Below are 19754 nucleotides of genomic sequence, written 5' to 3'. Positions count from 1 at the left end.
TTTATTCAAATACTTATTTTAAGGTTAAAAAGTTTAAAAGGTGCTAAAAAATAAAGTATGGAAATAGGCTTAAATGTGTCTTCTAAAAGGCTTGGAAGTGTACAGAGCTAGCTAGTATTAAAGTTTAGCTGCTCTGTTTTTTAGAATGGGGGTAATAGATGTGTATTCATTTAAACCAAGTGGCGTTGCACCATTAAGTCTTAATTGCCATATTAGCTCTCTACTTTCTAATTCTGTTTCCCATGTACCACCCCTGGGAGAGAGAGGAACAGTTTCCAAGATACCAAACTGAAACCTATTGTAGGTAAGACATAATAAATTATGCTTGAACAGTGCACTATTTTCCATACTTTATATTTTAGCACTTTTTAAAATTTTGTGGCTTTCTGGCAAATCTATAAAGACAGAAGTTACTAAATAATGACATATATTTGAGTTTCGGACTGTATATCCTTCAGAAAATATTTGCTAATGCAAAACATTTTATTCTAGCAAATTTCTAAGTTTATTAGGTTCATAGGCTGGTACTAGGCTAAATGCTTTTGCGGGCCATTTTAAGCCTAGCCAATTACCCACTGTGAGAATCAAACTCTGTACCTTGTGCCTTTGAGGCATATGCCTTAATCATTACACCACCCTTCCAATAGAGCAATATTTAACATTTGCTCCTGATTCTGGGCCTTTATACCCCATTATTTTTAGCTTTTCCAGATTTCTTGTGCTTAGAGGTTGAGAGCTATGACTCTTCCAGTTAGCCGAAACTTGTTTTTTATGTAAATGCAATTTTTTGCATACTGTGTGGTTTCAATGGTGATCTGATGCACAAAACAGGTCTATCATGGAAGGAAGATACCGTTTGAAGTCAGATGCTTTGATTATAGCATCAGAACAAATGTTTCAGGTTAAGAGAGCAGTATCTATTGCTTCAGGCACTAAATACCCTTAGTTATAAATCCTGGAGGAGGTAAAGTATTTCTATTTCTTAGCAGCTTTGTAGTTATGGTTGCATGGCAATGTTTGTGCCGAAATAATTCTGGGATCTTCTGACTATAATGTGATGGCATCAAATAATGCAAGGAATACAGTCTTTGCCAACTCATGTAAGACTGAGAAGGTGTCATCAGCTGTCTTGTCAGCCATCAAGGACTGAGGCAGGTAGGAGAGACAGGAGATGTCAGTTCTTATTGCCCCTGTGGTGCAGTGGTAGTTGCCAAATAAAGCTGTTGAGTTAAAACAGGGCATTACTTTACAAACATGCTTTGCTAGAAATGACGAGGATTGTCACAAATGACTTTAGAGATGTGAGGGCATCTATCAGGATTAACAGTGCCAGATGCACTCCAAGACATATAATGGGTGTACGCTGGCTCACAGCAAGGTTGAAGGAGTCAGATGTCCCACTAAAATAGCAAATGTGTAGAGGCTTCAGTTTGATTAATAAAGCTAGATACCCTATACTAGGAGTAAAATGAAGGTCAAATGATTCCAACAGGATTAACAGTATTAGAGGGGCTTAACTATAGTCAGATGTGCTTGGTCATGACAGTCAGAAACAGCATTCCTCATCTGTGCAGTAAGGGAAGCCTGTCATGGAACTAATAGATTCACAGGAAATCAGTTTCCAGTATAAAACCTAAAAGCTGTAAATAAATTCATCAGAACCTATACTGTAGCTGTAGATGACTGGTTATTACTTGTGTATTTCAGTGGTGGAACTGGACTGGTGGGTAGGACCAGCAAGAAGCAGGAGGTGAGGCTGACATGAGGCTTAGGTGGGTCAAGGGTGACAGGAAATGAGTATATTGCTCCAGGGTCCCTTGTTTAGCTCTGATATTTGTTATACCTATCATCAGTAAGTCCTCACTATGGAAGAAGGATCGAGAGGGCTGCACCAAACAAGACCTCAGGAGACTGTTTCCTACACAATTGTCTGAACAGAAGTGGCCTGACTCCTAGAGCCATTTAGGAGAAAAGAGATTAGAGAAGGAAAGCATTACAAATGAAAGATCTAAGCAACCGAGTCTGCAAAAGGACAGGAAAATACAATTGCTAAAGAAAGCTACCTTTGAAGAACAGACTTTGAATACAACAAAATCTTGTGGGTAGGTCAACTAATGGTAAAAAGAACTCTCCTGCCAATCTACTAAAAGTGAGGCTTCCATCTGTGAGCCTTTCCATCCCTAACTCCAGGACAATGATCTCACACAGAGCAGCTTCACAGAATAAATGAGACGGTAGTGCACATCAGGAAGTGAAGAACCCTCTATTTTCTGGTTTCTATCGCTGCACAAAAAGGAGAACAATGATTGGACCAGCTGAGGAACAAAAACAAAGCAAATTATCAGAAGAAATGGGATGAAGGTGGGAGAACACTACTTCAGAAGGAGCAGAAAGATGTAATCACATCTGCGATCCTCCAGGAAACATATAAATCTAAAAGATGAACTCAATCACTGCCAGATACGCAGACTCAAAAGCAAACAAGCCTGCTGCATGTGGAGTCTATGTCTTCTAAAGAGGATGGGATTTTAAAGGACAGACAGAAGCAACACTCCCAAAGGACCTGTTCAACCAACCTGATCTAGATTTTGGTCTTGCCCTCCACATTCTACCTGGAACAATGCACAGAATACTGCTTAGGAACCCTGCTGAAAAATGGAGACCTTAGCATGTAGGTCTGCAAAACATCAAGGGTGCCTGTACCAGATATTATGGGACAGTACAGGAAATAATGTATCCAAAGGAAAAATCATTCCTACTTGGATTACCAAGTCAAAGACTTCCCAGTACCAGTGAACAGCCCAGTAATAGCTTCAGGAGATAAGTGGACAGCTTCAGCAAAAAAGGTCCCAGTATTAAGCCATGAGGTAAAGTCAGTTGTCACAATGAATGAGGACATGCACAACAAAAACCCAGGGCAATTCATTGTATCACCATAGATCCATGGCCTACTTGGTCGTCAAGGTGTATTGAAAATAAGTTGAATGTAGAAGGATATATACAATCGGAGTAAAAACAATGGCCAGGAACAGTCAAGCCATAAAAAGGAAAACTTGTCCCTCTCTCTTTTCCAGGTGCTAACCAAGCTGAAGAAGAAGAAGATCATAATTCCCTTGGAAGATTAAAATCTACTCTCCAGAGTGTCCATATCTGCAGACTCAATTGAGAATTGAATACAGAACTGAGGTCCTGGAAAAGAGTGGGTGGACAGCTCTACACAACTGAGAGCATATTCTCAGTGAAAGGAATAAGAGCTGTTGAAAGACTAAAATCTAAAATTACAACAAGGCTCCAGATGGATAGCTACTCCCTGCAAGAACATAATCATCATTACAGTTCAATGCTTAAGATCTTTGACTCCATCTCAAGTCTTCAGGGTTCAGTCATGACCATCACTTACTGTCTTTGAAAAGTCTGAATGTTGTCCCCATATCTGTGTGTGTGTGTGTGTGTGTGTGTGTGTGTGTGTGTGTGTGTGTGAGAGTGTGTGTGTGTGTGTGTGTGTGTGTGTGTGTGTGTGTGTGTGTGTGTGTGTGTGTGTGTGTGTGTGTGTTTTATGGACACTCCAGCTTCCTTTTACTTCTTAAGAACATTGTGGATGACTGGCTAGTCTAAACTGTCCATTTACACTTGCCTTTATGGCCCAGGTTATGGCTGAAAGGTATCTACGAAACACCAGTTTACACACATTAAATAATTTAGTTAAATTAAACTAACTGGTCTTACAGTCCCTTATGCAAAAGGAGCCACACTACAGACAACATGATGCAATAAAACAAGTACTCAATAAAACTAGAATCCCCAACAAAGGGGTCCAGAAGCCCAACTTCATGTCCAAAAGATCAAATAAGATCTACTGAGGATGGGGATAATGACCTAGAATAAGAAGAGGGCATTGATGAGATACCCCTACTCTGCAGGCAGCTATAGAACACAAGTGATAGGAAGGATGGAGAAACTAAAAGCCATTGCAGGGCTCAGAGGAGAAACAAGATCAAGTCATGGTGACATACCAAAGATACACACCAGCAGGGGCCAAAACATGTCGAAAAAATGTCCTCATAGAGACCTCCTCAAAAACTGCAATACAGTCCACAGCTACAGTTTTACCATTGCACCATGAAGAATGTGATAGTGTTCATACTCAGAAGAAGCAGTCTAATCACAGATTAGGCACTGAAATGTTACAGTACCTTGGTACCAAACCAGAAATATTGGATCATTTCAAAAGGCAGCAGCAACTAGCAAAGGGAGCACAAGCTCCACATTGACAAAGTAACTATTGATCAGGTGCCAGAAACAGCATCTTTAAAAAGGAATTCTACAGGACAATGACCCAGGAGAAAAGGAATGACCCCAGGAAAGGCGCTCCAAAAATATTTTTATAAGACTACCAACTGTTAGTATCTGACATGGCAGAGATTATAAGGTTTACACACACACACACACACACACACACACACACACACACACACACACACACACACACACACACACACACACACACACACACTCTCTCTCTTTCTAAGATTCATTTACCATAGCTTTCACCTGGAAGGGCACTGGGTGACATCTTTTTAAAAATAAGTCAACCTTTGCTGAAGTGATATGTATTGGGCTTACATTAAAAGTTTCACCATACTGCAAACCGTGAATTAATATATATATATATATATATATATATATATATATATATATATATATATATATATATATATATATATATATATATATATATATATATGAGTAATAAATGGGATTATTGTTTCAGTCCTAGTTCTTCTGATCCCCACACAAAGGATGGCTCTCTATGTCCACCTTCACATGATGAACCAGGAGAGCTGCTTCATTCTCAAGCCAGCCGTACAAGAGTATAGGCAGCATCATGGAGGTTGACAGGAACATATCCTATCATTTTTTAGCCAGAGCAGGGACTAGCATAAGATATGTAGCTTGATGTGCTGAAAGTGATAGGATAGCATCCTCTTCATTTTGGAAACAGAAGCAGGGGACCAAAAGAAATGAAGCATCCCCTTTTCCAAGGAAGGACTTGTGTTTTGTTAAGAAAATCCTCATTCACAGCATGTAGACATTGGCTAAAGAATACTTCTTCACCCAGAATAAAGCAGCTGAGGCAGTCCTTGAAGGAGGATGGCAAAACTCCAAATTGTGCTACAAAAAAAGTTCACAGTAAAGACTGTGCAGTCCTCCCCTTTGATCTTAAGATGAACCTTTCATGATCTGGTGCAGGATCTGGATACGTTTCTCAAATCAACAAAAATTTAATAAAAGAAAAGACCATGTAAGCATAATAAAGTTTACTGTCAATCCAAGGATGGCAATCTGAACTGTGAGAGTGGCAAGGAAGAAATGGCAGATGTGCAGATAACTGTGGTCAAGTATTTAATGTGTGGTATTCTGATGTGTGACATCATGAGCATATGGCTAAACTCTGGGTGTGGGAAACTCCAGAAAAAAATCCAATTTACGATGGGTGGAAAGTATGAATCTAATAGCACAATCATCTTGGAGCAGCTTTGTGTTAGGGCTTATATTTTTATAATGAAAAAAAAAAACATAAAATATTAATCTAGTGCCAATAAATTAAGAGATCAGAAAGTTATATCTTACCGTCCATAAGTCCCATGGCAGTGTCTGAAAGGAAATAAAAGAAAAAAATTAAATTTTAAAAATTTGTCACAACGTGTGATAAAAATATTACTTTATATCTGCATCAAAAATATCATGTGCTCTACAATTATCAAAAAGGCAGAAAGTTACAGTTTCTAGACACCAATGTCAAACAAGATTATATTGATGCAACAGCACAGTTTAAAAGTGTTACATTTATCAGGAGGGTAACAGCAGTCATCCCTGAATGAAAATGGTCACAGAGAATGAGATACAATCCAAGCTACTGCTTAAACATTGAATAAAATAAGACATTCTGAATATTGTGTTACAGCTGTAGATTACAATAACTGAAATCAAACATGCTTAAATTATGATGTTAATGGTATGGAATGAGGTAAAGACAAAACGTTCCTTAGTCTTGCAAACCTGCAAAAAGCCATAAATAATGAGTTTTGTTCCTGTGTCTTGATACTATTAATACTTCATGAACATGTGCTGGAAATAAACAAGTGTAGCAGAATTATAGATAACAGATGTTGGTTATATAATCGGGTCTATGGTTATTGATTGTGCTTACTGATATTATTAAGAGTCATGGAAAGTTCATCACTACTCCCTCTCTATTTAATGAATCTGAAGACAAAATTAGCAAATACTGGAGAGGCTGAGACCATTATATAACACTTTACAGGAAAAGAAAAAAAAAAGAAAAGAAAATAACCTGTCCATGTTTTCCTGGTTGTGATAATTCCCAGATCGGGGAGCTGTGGAAGGATTTATGATGCTGTCAGTTCCTTCTGCTCTTCTTGTAATGTGGAAAATCTAAGGGTCATACATTTATGTATAACTTGCAACAATGTAGGAATGTATATTTAAACACTTTTATTCCTATATTTATATATTTAAACCAGTGATGCCTGCCCGGAGGGAAGGAACAACCAATTTTACAAAGCCTTTCACTCTTGATCTTAAACGGTGAACAGATTTTCACATGTAGTCGGTGGTGGAGCTAGCTCTAAAAAGAGCTGTTTTAGCCCTGTGGGCAGCTGGAGCTCTATACAGAGCTGTTACAGATCTCTATGAGCTCTCAGAAGAGCTGTTTTGTGTTTTGAATGCCCTTTCGGGCAGATGCGGTAGTTCTAAAATGAACGGCTTTGTTTGGTTCACCGAAGCTGTGTCTGTGCCTCCGGCTGGTCTTACTGAAGCTGATACAGATTTCTGTGAGCTCTGAGAAGGGCCGATTTGTGTTTTGAATGCCCGTTCGGGTGTTGGTGGTAGCTCTAGTAAGAACTTTTCTGTTTTATTCTTCAATGTGTCTCCAGTTGCTCTTGCCAGAGCTTTTACAGATCTCTGTGAGCTCTGAGAAGAGCTGTTTGGTGTACTGTGAGCTTTGAGAAGAGCTGTTTGGTGTAAGGTGCAGATCCACATGAGCTCTGAAAAGAGCTGTTTTGTGTATGGACACAATGGGCTCTGGGAAGAGCTGCTGTTGTGTCCTTCGGTGTTCTGCGGTGGTGTCGATCTCCGCTGTCCTTCTTCTTGAACAGATCTTCGGTTCTTTTGCTATGTGTGAGTCCTAAAAAGAATTATTTGTGCACTCCCCATTCTACTGTGGAGGGGGCATGGTTGAGATGTCCAATGAGAAGTGACTAGTTGGGGGTGTGGCCCTAGTAGGCCTACAAGGTGAAGACGGACCTGGTTGGAAGCATCTCATTCCTATTATTTAGTTCCTTTTTATTATCCAGCTACTTGTTCATATGTGCCATTCCTAACCTCTAACAATGCATTGGAGCCTCTTTTATTTTATATATTTGTATATTCATGTATTGATGTACTAGTATTTATATAGGAACATGTTAAGTTGGTTTTAAACTGCTTTTATGATCTGTTTCTTTAACTGCATTTGTTTTAACTCATTAAACAATTATGAATTAAGGGATCATGGGACATAAAAGAGGAAGTAGCAGCTTGTGATGCATTTATTCATACATCTGAAGAAGTCTTGTTGACGAAAATGCTGTGGGGTGTGTTGCGTTTATGTTTTGAATAAACAGCTGTTCCTTCTAACTATTGCTTGGTGCGTGACTTTGTGGACCTCCTTTTGGTGCCTGTACTTGTTTTTTGTTGGTTATCAGTATCTTCAGGCAACATGCCTCATTGTTTTCTTTGTTTACCGGTCTAATGGAGGTTATGAAGGTTGGTGATAGCTCCCCAATTGGGGAAGCAAGGAAAACTGAATATTTGAATGAGCAACTTTCTCGAGTGGAAGGGCAGCTAACTCAACTTATACTTCTGATGTCAAACAGTTCGCAAAGCCAGGCCAGTAATTTGTTGGCTGATACTAGTTTACCAGACTTGGGTGGTATTTCAGGGATTATGCCTTCAACAGCTTGCAATCAGGAAGCTGATATTCATTATGGGCAGGCTGGTAGATGTGCAGAGGATGTGATGTCATTCCAGGCACCAAAACCACACAGGGATACGAAAACCAGGGTCCCGAAGGGGAACGGAGCTATTACAAAGCTTTTGAGTGAAAATGGATCAAATAAAGACTCTATGGATGGTTATTTAGGGTCTGGGCAATGGATTGATGGATGCTGCAATTGCGGTTCATGGAATGGAGGGTTTTTAATGGAAAATGGACACTCTTAACAGCACAGTGGATGGGTGGACCAATTCGGATTCCATGGCCAGTTGGCTTATTCAACAAAGTTTTTTTTTCAAACTACCAAGGTACTGTTATTGACATTTTGGGGAATGATGTACATGGAGGGACTGATATAGACAAACCTATGGTACTAATATAAAAAAACTTACTGATTTAATTTTCAAACATAAAGCCCTGGGTATTGACAACAGCTATTTGAAAGATTGTATATCTAGGGGCATTGTAGCAAAAGGTTTGCACATGCACAAATTCCCAAACAATGTGGTGGTGGGTTCTACTTTCCATGAGGAACTTTTAAAAATTTATGACAGTAGTGGACATGAAGTAATGAGGGCTATTATTAAAGAAAATGAAATGTTAATGCATAAATTGTTTGAGGACATTGAACATTTAAATAATATTGTGACTAATGATCTTATGTTCTCCATTGAGGAAGAGAATAATAAATATCACCTGATTACAAAACAGGTGGGGGAAAAATGTAGTATGATATATAAAAGAAAATATGGACAAATTGATAGGGATTTGAGGGAATACCATCAGAAATGGGCATACCCCTTCCCTAGGAAAGATTCATTTCCACAAAGAGTTTTTTTGGGGGAAAATGGTCACTACAAGGGCCCAGATGCACAGGGGTATAACACCCATAATGCATGGGGGACAGAACATGGACAATATGACATCAGGATGAAATGTACTAGTATTTATATAGGAACATGTTAGGTTGGTTTTAAACTGCTTTTATAATCTGTTTCTTTAACTGCATTTGTTTTAACTCATTAAACAATTATGTAATTAAGGGATCATGGGATATAAAAGAGGAAGTAGCAGCCTGTGATGCATTTATTCATATATCTGAAGAAGTCTTGTTGACGAAAACGCTGAGGGAAGTGTTGCATTATATTTTGAATAATCAGCTATTCCTTCTGACTATTGCTTGGTACGTGACTTTGTGCACCTCCTTTTGGTGCCTGTACTTGTTATTTGTTGGTTATCAGTATCTTCAGGCACCTTGCCTCATTGTTTTCTTTGTTTAATCGGGTCTATGGTTATTTGATTGTGCTTACTGATATTATTAAGAGTCATGGAAAGTTCATCACTACTCCCTCTCTATTTAATGAATCTGGAGACAAAATTAGCAAATACTGGAGTGGCTGAGACCATTATATAACACTTTAAAGGAAAAGAAGAAAAAAAAAGAAAATAACCTATTCATGTTTTGCTGGTTGTGATAATTCCCAGATCGGGGGCTGTGGAAGGATTTATGGTGCTGTCAGTTCCTTCTGCTCTTCTTCTAACGTGGAAAATCTAAGGGTCATACATTTATATGTAACTTGCAACAATGTAGGAAAATAAATCTTGTTGGGATTTTTTTTACAATAAAGTTCTCCTGAACTCTGTAAAAGCATTCCTTTTTGAAGAACTTCTGGGGAAGGTCTTGAAAAAATCTTAGTGCTACTTGATTTTATTTTATTTTTTTTGTATGTTTCAGTGAGTCCGATAAAGACAAATTTCAATTAGGGAATGAAAAATAAAATTACAATAACTAAAACCATAAATGGTTAAATTATGGTATTAATGGTATGGCCTTTTCAATATGATGCATTAGATAGGTTATAAATTTTAAAAGCTAATGGACCATTTCCAAGAATCAAATAAAAACAGATTTTGTAGTTTATCTATGTTAATAATCATATTTGCCATCCCAAAATCAGGAATGACATGCTTAGAGGTCAGACTATGACCCACATATTTAATATGAAATATGTAGATCTGATATTGGCATTGTTTAGTTTCAGAACTTATTGCCTTAATCTGAACAAAAAATGAATTCATCTCATCATGTTCTTGCTTGGCAGAAACACAAACAAGTAAATTATCTAAAACCTTTAATAATTTCAGCAATTGCCCTTCACAAGATTTCTGGTGCTGATTGTTTCTTAAGTATTAGTCTCAGAAATCTATATTTGTCCAAACAAGAATTAAAGAAATTGGAGGCTAAGCTCTCTCCACCCAAGACTGAAACAAGCAGTCAGGAGGCGAAGGTTAATACTTGCACCACACATCCAGCCTCACAGAGACATACTAAACCAGCACTGGCAAAAAATACACATAAATACATGAAATCATACTCAGAGGCTCTAAATAAAAACCTGCAAAAGCATCACAAACCTCCAAAGCAGATACCCAAAAAACCTGGACCTCCCATCACAAACCAGACAACACATAAAATACAAAATCAGTGTGCCACACAATCACAGCCCTTAAGGCAAAATAACATACCTAACACACTAGTAATAGGCGACTCTACAGTGAGGCACACTGATGTCCCACTCACTAGGCTGGACAAGGAGAACGTTACTGTTAGCTGCCTGACGGGAGCCAGAATCTGCCACATAACACAAGCACTCAGGTCACTCCAGAACAAGTACAAATATGACTTTGTCATTGTTCATGTTGGTGTGAATGCCTGAGATGTACCTCCCTGGACTACATGAAAAGAGACATGGAAGAGCTCTCTGATCATGTAGCCCAGGCGGGTATGACCCTGACCCTGAGTAGCATCCTGCCCTCACCAAGAATGATACCGCAGTATAAATAAAAAAAAAATGATCAATTTCAACAATTGGCTAAGCTTATGGTGTCATTCAAAGGGGATCCAGTGTCTGTTAGCCTGGGACGACATGCTTGGCAGGCCTTGTTGCTTCACAAGAGATGGCTTGCACCTGTCACCCCTAGGCTTTCGAATACTGGCCAAGGCTCTTGCTGCCCCCATAGTGCCTTTTTTAGGCAAGGCTCAAAAGTCAAACCCACCTCCATAAACAGCACAAATAAAAATATGAGGGTTATGCTACTCAATGCCAGGAGCTTAAATCTCAAAATGCATGCGCTCGAAGCAATCCTCAGTATGGAGAACATTGACATCTGTGCAGTAACTGAAACCTGGTTCAAGGCTCCACAGAGCACACCAGCACTACTGGGCTACAACTCATACCATACATTTAGGCCACAGAATATGGACTGACACAAAAAGGAGGGGGTGTATCCATATTCATTAAGGATACCTACATCTCCAGGTTAGTGGCACAGCATGATACCCCCGAGATCATCCATGTGCAACTAACATCAGGCAAATCTGCAATGCAAATTGTGGCCTGCTACAGATCACCCTCCATGACCCAGGACCACCACTCCACTTTCTGGAGACACTGGAAAACATGAAGGTCCTACAGAACACCCTGATATTGGGCGGTTTCAATTACCCTACCATTAACTGGGAAAACTACTCAAGTACAAACACCCAGGTCAAGCGCTTCCTGGAATTTATCAACTCAAATGCCCTGGATCAGCTGGTAAACTCCCCTACCAGAGGTGAAAACATATTGGACCTGGTCATCACCAACATGGGTGACAGGTGTTCCACACCAGAGGTCAACCCATCACTGGTTAGATCAGACCATAAACTAATCACTCTGGATGTCCACACCCCACCACCACCCCCAGCTAAGGAAACCACAGTAAAAAACTTTTCTAAAGCAAACTTCACTTTACTTAAGAGAGAGCTGGTAAGCTTCACAGCCACCACGCTAAAGGATAACGCTGCCCAAGATGCAGAAACCTTTAGAAATCCACTCTATGAGCACCTACAAGGATGCATGGATCATGCCATCCCTAGCAAAACCAAGACTCACTCCCCTAAGAGAAGGAAACCAGTCTGGTGGACCCTTGCCATAAACAGGCTATACAATAGAAGGAGGAAACTCGTTCAGAAAAAAAGCAAATCCCAAGAATGAAAGACATCCCTGATCAGTATCAGTAAGAAACTAAGGTCCCTCATAACATCCTCCAAGGCTAACTTTGAAAGAAAAATAGCCAAGGATTTGAAAGATAACCACAAAGCCTTCTTTAGCTATATCAAGAATCTAAGTGGCAACTCAAAGATATGCTCTGAGATAGTGCAAAATAGCACAAAATATACTGAACCCTCTGATATTGCCAACATCCTGGCAGATAGATTCAGTGCAAACTTCACCCTGCTCTCACCTGCTAAAGGGCCCGCAACAATACTGGGAAAGTGCAGTGTCCCGGAAATCACAGGTACACAGGTGGAAACAGCCCTTTCAAAAGCCAAAAGCACAGCATCAATGGGGCCAGATGGTGTCCCAGGCTGCGTCTTGCACTAACTACAGAACAAACTAACCCCCCACCTAAACACACTGTTCAACCTCAGCCTCTCCACAGGCTACATGCCCATAGAATGGCACACAACAATGGTTATTCTGCTCCACAAAGGAGGGGCCACAACTGACCCTGGTAACTATTGCCCATAAGCCTGACTAGCCTGGTCTGCAAGGCTATGGAGTGTATCATCATGGAACTCATTAACAAAGACATCGGGAACCTCCAAACACTTGACATGACCCAGTTCGGCTTTGTTAAGTTCAGATCATGCCTACTAAACCTGGTTGACTTCTTCGAGACAGTCACCAAGGCCATAGATGAGGGGAAGGTAGTTCACACAGCCTACCTTGACCTTGCCAAGGCTTTTGACACCATTCCCCACTCGGGAATTATAGAAAAACCCACCAGACTGAACATAAACCTCTATGTCACGAGATGGGTTGCCAACTGGCTTACAGACAGAACTCACACGGTAAGAATAGCGGGCTCCAGGTACGACTCTAAACCAGTCACAAGTGGTGTCCCACAAGGCTCGGTCCTGGGATCCCTACTGTTCAGCATATACTTCTCAGAAGTACAGGCAAACAGAGGAAGACTATGGCTAACCAAGTTCGCCGGTGACTGCAAACTGGGAGCCATAATTGACTCTCCGGCTGACACAGCATTCTCCAAAAGGTCCTTACTGAGACGAACACCTGGTGTCAAAGTCATGGTCTCAAGCTAAATGCCAAAAAATACATAGTCATCCCGTTTGGGAAAACAAAACACCCATGAATTACCACATAGGTGGCAGCCCCCTTAATACAGAAGAGGTAATAAGAGATCTGGGGACCCAGGTAGATAGTAATCTCTCCTTTGACAATCATATTGCCAAAGTAGTTAGGAAATCCTTCTATGTAGCCCATCTAATTACTAAAGGGTTCGCATCTAGAAATACAGAGGTTATAGTGCCCCTCTACTCGTCACTCATCAGACTCATCATAAAGTATAATGCCCCTTTTGGGATGTACCTCAGAAGACACTTCCAACAGCTGGAAAGACCACAAAAGTACCTCACCAAGAGGATTACTGGTCTCAAACATATGTCCTATGCAGCCCGACTGGAAAAACTCCAGCTGTACTCAGTGGCATATCGCTTACTCAGAGATGATCTCTGCCTGACTTACAAAGCCATGTCCAACTCAGAATTGATGGACATGCTCCACCTAAAGAAATCCAAGTCACTGCGAGCCACTTGATTTAGTGAGCTAAGCCTTGCCACAACAATAAATAGAACATGCTGGAGGGATAGATTCTTGTCACAGAGACTCCCCATGCTTTGGAACAAAATTACTAACTACATTAGGCAGAGCTCCTCACTAACACTCTTCAAGAGAAACCTTGACGAGTGGATGGGTAACAGAAAATACACCCCTGGGATCACTTCATTGGCTCTTCTTGACAGAGGCTCAGTTAATTAATCAATGGGGCGGCGAAAGCTGATACACTCTCGCTAGGCTTATAAATGCCCTCGGGCAGATAGCCTAGTACCTACCTATGAACCTATGAACCTAAAGTTCACAGCTTTAAAATAAAACCATCTGGCTTAATTTGTCAAAATCCATTGTTTGTGTCTATGATCAAATACATTCAGCATTAGTCATGTTGAAAATACTTCTTCAGTACTTTGCAGTCAATAATGGTCCATTTTAGCTCATTGCTTAATGTGTATTGGCAACTTTTAGAAGCAACCTTGTTTTACAGTTAATTTAATTTCTTGTTGTACTCTTGCTTAATGCTGAAGTTATTACTGATTTGATAAAAAATGAAGATTAAGCTGTCTTTTGATTTTTTTTAGTTTTGCTGTTTACTCAGTTTTTTTTAGTTTAGTCACACCCACACAATGATGTCATTGTTGGTTCTAGACATTCATTTAAATATTGCTGCAAAACATCATGGGTAAGATAAATATTTTTTCTTCTCAAATGAGCAACTTCTTATTTGCATTGAGGTGTTAGTACTATATCATCATGTCTTAAATTTCAGTGTAAGTTGTTCCAGCTTCAAGATCTAGTTGGCAACTTGCCCTTCACAGAAGTATGTAGTCATTACTGAAGCATTTATCATGAAAATACTGTAGATTATACATAAGTTTAGGTAGTGACGCACAGCGGATTGATTTTTTCATGATGTCATGGCAAGGATTTTCAACTCTGAGAAAAAAAAATCAGGGGACCATCCATGCCAGCAAAATACAACATAAACATAATTTTTACATCAAAAACTGTATACTTTGGTACTGTGTATGGTAAGGAGGTTGTTTCGGCACCAAAAGTTTGTTTCTTAATCTTGCTTCAAAATGTGATCAATCCACTTTAAGACTTGCAGATCAACAAATTCTTATTTTATTTGGCTTTGTTGCATTAACCCTGGCATATAACATTTATTTTGGTTTGGTCTGTGTAACAATGGCAGCTAAAGACTCCATTGCTTTTAATTTTTCACAACTGCTTTTCTATGAGAAAAGGGTACTCTCTATGAACACATATAAAAGACACAGATTTACGAAAAGTTTTACTATTATAGATCCACACACACAAATGGTAACTCGTGGTAAAGCAAACCCAGAAAAAACAAGTACATCCACAGAACAGAACAAAAAATTCCAGCTTAAGGCAACTCAAATCAAAGAAATACTGTTTAATAACTAAATAAATGAAGGAAGCCTTCACACATACAAGTGCTTCCTCAGGCTTACAAGATAGATAGAACCATTGTAAAACACTATATACAGTGGATATAGAGTACAATGCCCCTTTTGGAATGTACCTCACAAGACATCTGCAGCGGCTGGAAAGGTCAAAGAAGTACCTCAAACAGATGCCGTACACTGATCGTCTCAAAAAACTCCAGCTTTACTCTGTAGCATATCGCCTACTTCGAGGTGATCTCTGCCTAACATATAAAGCTATGTCAAACCCCAATCTGATGGACATGCTACACCTACAGAAATCCCAATCCCTCCAAGCTACATGCTCTAGGGACCTAAACCTTGTCACCACAATAAACAGGACATGCTTGAGGGATAGATTCCTGTCCCAGAGACTTCCTGTACTCTGGAACAAGCTACCAATCTATGTCAAGCAAAGTTCCTCATTAGCACTCTTCAAGAAAAATCTTGATGAGTGGATGGGAAATAGGAAATGCACCCTGGGAATCACTTCTGTGGCTCTGCTCGACAGGGGCACAGGAAAATAACTTTCTTGAGTGGCGTAAGCCAGGGAACCTTTTTGGCTAGGCTTACTTAGGCCCTTGGGCCAATAGCCTAGTACATACCTATGAACCTATGATATAAAAAGTTTACACACCCCTGTTAAAATGCCAGGTTTTTGTGATATAAAAAAATGCGACAATAATAAATTATTCCAAAACTTTTCCCTCCTTTAATGTGATCTATAACCTGTACAATTTAATGGAAAACAAACAAATCTGTTAGGGGAAAAATATATAAAAAATAAAAAAACATACAATATGCTGGTTGCATAAGTGTGCACACCCTTAAACTAATACTTTGTTGTGTGTGCACACCCTTAAAGTAATACACTGTTGAAGTAACTTTTGATTTAATTAAAACATTCAGTCTTCTTGGGTACACACGTGCCATCAATTAAAGAGACTCTGATTAACCCCAAATAAAGTTCAGCTGTCCTAGTAGGATTTTACAGACATTTACTCAGTTGCCTGCTACAGCAGAAGCCATAGTGCACAGAGAGCTTACAAAGCATCAAAAGGATTTCATTGTTGAAAGGTATCACTTGGGAGAAGGGTACAAAAAAAATTCCACAGCATTGGATATACCATGGAACATAGTGAAGACGGTAATCAAAAAGTGGAGAAAATAAAAATATGAGACAACAGTAATGTTAAAAAGAACTGGACATCCCACCAAAAGTGATGGAAAGACAAGAGAAAAACTGGTCAGGAAAGCTGCCAAGAGATCTACAGCAACACTGAGAGAGCTGCAGGAATTTCTGGCAAGTACTGGTTGTGTATTACATTTGACAACAATCTCCGATATTCTCCATATGTACATATGACAACAATCTCCGATATTCTCCATATGTCTGGACTATGGGGTATGGTTGCAAGACAAAAGCCTTTTTTTATACAGAAAAACATCCAGGTCTAGCTGAAATTTGCAAAACAATACATCAAATCTCCCAAAAGCATGTGGAAAAATGCGTTAAGGTCTGATGAGACCAAGGTTGAACATTTTGGCCACAATTCCAAAAGGCATGTTTGGCACAAAAACAACACTTTGCATCACCAAAAGAACACCATCCCCACGGTGAAGCATGGTGGTGGCAGTATCATGCTTTGGACTCACTTTTCTTCAGCTGGAACTGGGGCTTTAGTCAAGGTGGAGGGAATTATGAACAGTTCCAAATACCAGTCACTTTTAGCCCAAAACCTTCAGGTGTCTGCTAGAAAGCTGAAGATGAAGAGGAATTTCACCTTTCAACATGACAATGACCACAAGAATACATCCAAATCAACAAAAGAATGGCTTCACCAGAAGAAAATTAAAGTTTGGAATGGTCCAGCCATAGCCCAGACCTAACTCCAATAGAAAATCTATGAGGTGACCTGAAGAGGGCTGTGCACAAGATATGTCCTCACAATCTGACAGATTTGGAGCACTTTAGCAAGGGAGAGTGGGCAAATATTGGACAAGTCATGATGTGCCATGCTGATAGACTCCTACCCAAGAAGACTTAATGCTGTAATTAAATCAAATGATGCTTCAGCAAAGTATTAGTTTAAGGGTGTGCACGCACAACAAAGTATTAGTTTAAGAGTTTGCACACTTATGCAACCAGGGTATTGTACATTTTTTATTTTTTATATGTTTTTCCCCTAACAGATTTGTTTGTTTTTCAATTGAATTATATAGGTTATAGGTCACATTCATGGAGGGAAAAGTTTTAAAATGATTTATTGTGGTCTCATTTTTATATTAAAAAAAATGGCATTTTAACAGGGGTGTGTACACTTTTTATATCCACTATCTCTCTCTCTCTCTCTCTCTATATATATATATATATATATATATATATATATATATATATATATATATATATATATATATATATATATATATATCAAATCAAATTTTAAAGGTCACATGTCAAAGATAGTAAATGACATCATATCTTAATATGTCTCTGTTTTAAAATAGGTTTTAAAGGTGTTACTTTATTCAAACCGAAATAGTTATCTGTCCTACATCCGTTTACATTTTGCATTCTCAGTAAAAATTATGTCACCCCATTCTTATATTCTGTTTTATTATTTCTAATACAGGAAAACAAAGTATGCCTCTCTCCCTCCTTTGCCATATGTTTACAAAGTGAATTTTGGTCATTATTTCTGCTTATATCGCATTGATGTTTATATTTGCTCTCCTTTAATGTTCTGTTGACCTCACCTATATGAAAAGCTGTACAAGCTCCGCACAGAACAATATAAACAGCACTCTCACTATCACAATTGGCAACAGTAGAGACAATGACATTTTTATCTAGAAGTTTATTTTTAATGCATGTCCCTCTATCTATCTATCTATCTATCTATCTATCTATCTATCTATCTATCTATCTATCTATGTATCTATCTATCTATCTATCTATCTATCTATCTATCTATCTATCTATCTATCTATCTATCTATCTATCTATCTATCAATCTATCTTTCTATATTTATCTCTATTTTTTCCAATAAACATCGTTATTATCTATTTATCTGTCTGTCTATATCTATCTAGCTATCTATATAAGCAAGATAGACTGGTAGAAGGGATATGTTCCCTTTTAACTAAATCTAAGTCTACCCCATTCCCCTTTTGCTTACAGCAAAGCAACTGTTTCATGGATTTGTCTCTTAAAGCTAACCAATTGTCATTTAGAAATAGTATATCCTTTCCTTTGAATATTCAATAGAACATGGCAATGTTTCTTTATTTATTACATCTTTCACATGTCCCATCATCTTAGTATATGTAAAAACTTATCTTGTATTAACGTTATCCACCACATCTAAGCTAAGCTGTACCAAGATATTTTCAGAAAAACAGGGGGCCATTTCCCTTTCTTCTCTTATCCACTGCCATTTGCCTTACATTTTCCACTTCTACAAAATGATAGCTTCTATCCAAAAAAATCATTGGTCATATCACTTATCTGCTGTTTAAACATATCATGCTGTCTTCTCGGTCAATTTACAGGTAACATATTTCCCATTAAGATATTCCTAAAAGTAAAAAAGGGTGTATACTCTGTCAATGCAGATATGTGTTCTTCTTAATCTCCTTCTTAAATATGGGAATGTGTAACCTCCCATCTTGATTTTATACTTATTTAATACCAACTCAATCATACAGATCAGAGATGTAATCTTAAAACCTAAAAGAACAACACTTTTAGTAATATATTCTACTAACTTATATAAGTCTTTCTTCAGAAGCAGATCCAAACGGAAATATGAGGAGACACAAGAGAGCTCTTACAATATAAAGGAAAGCCTCCTTTTCTCAAAGAAAGACTTAGTTTGGAATTTATCAAGCTACAAGCTGACCGACAGTGAACTTAGTGTTTTAAAAAAGGGACTATCCTTTATACCAACTGGTAGGTCAGATTTTACTGATGTTATATTTGGTATTAAATTATTTACTAGAAACTTGATGTTAAAAATTTTGTTCAAAGATGGTGACAATACACAAGCACAAGGTTTAAATGTTTGTAGAAATCCTAGCACTTATTTACCTGTCATTAGTCCCTTAGTAAATGCCTTTGAAAAAATGTGCATCGAAGATGTGTATAGGTTGAATGAAAGTAAAAGGAATATGTTCAAAGGTAAGGGATATAATTCAACCAAACATGAGCACGAAGCCTTATTAAAACTACAACATAATGACCAAGTTACTATAAGGCCTGCTGATAAAGGAGGCCACATTGTTGTAATGAATAAGGTTTGGTATAATAGGGCGATGGTTAGTATGTTGAGTGATAATGCTTTTTACAAGAAAATTTCATATGGTTTGGTTAAAAGGTTATCAGACAAAGTGCAAGGGACATTAAACGAGATGTTTCATAATGATATGATAGATAACATATTGAAATATTTCTCAGTAGATTATCCTACAATTCTAATTATCCAAGGATTACCTAAACTCCACAAAAGGGCAACTAATCCACCCATGAGGCCCATAGTGTCAGGCAGGAACTGATGTACAGA

The 19754-nt window shown here is 38.5% G+C and overlaps 1 protein-coding gene across 1 annotated transcript in view; it reads right to left on the bottom strand.

Moving 5' to 3' along the window:
- The window catches only part of AMPH (amphiphysin), a 1643383-nt gene that overhangs the window by 235874 nt on the left and 1387755 nt on the right, over positions 1–19754 (bottom strand). The window contains exon 13 of the mRNA XM_044064832.1: positions 5632–5655. Within this exon, the coding sequence (XP_043920767.1) occupies positions 5632–5655 (24 nt within the window). The remainder of the gene's footprint in view (positions 1–5631; positions 5656–19754) is intronic.

This window comes from Protopterus annectens, chromosome 3.part0, assembly GCF_019279795.1.
Source record: "Protopterus annectens isolate FY-2018-M chromosome 3.part0, PAN1.0, whole genome shotgun sequence".
Taxonomy (NCBI): domain Eukaryota; kingdom Metazoa; phylum Chordata; order Ceratodontiformes; family Protopteridae; genus Protopterus; species Protopterus annectens.
Note: the sequence above shows the minus strand (reverse complement) of the source record. Positions and strands in the feature narration are given on the sequence as shown.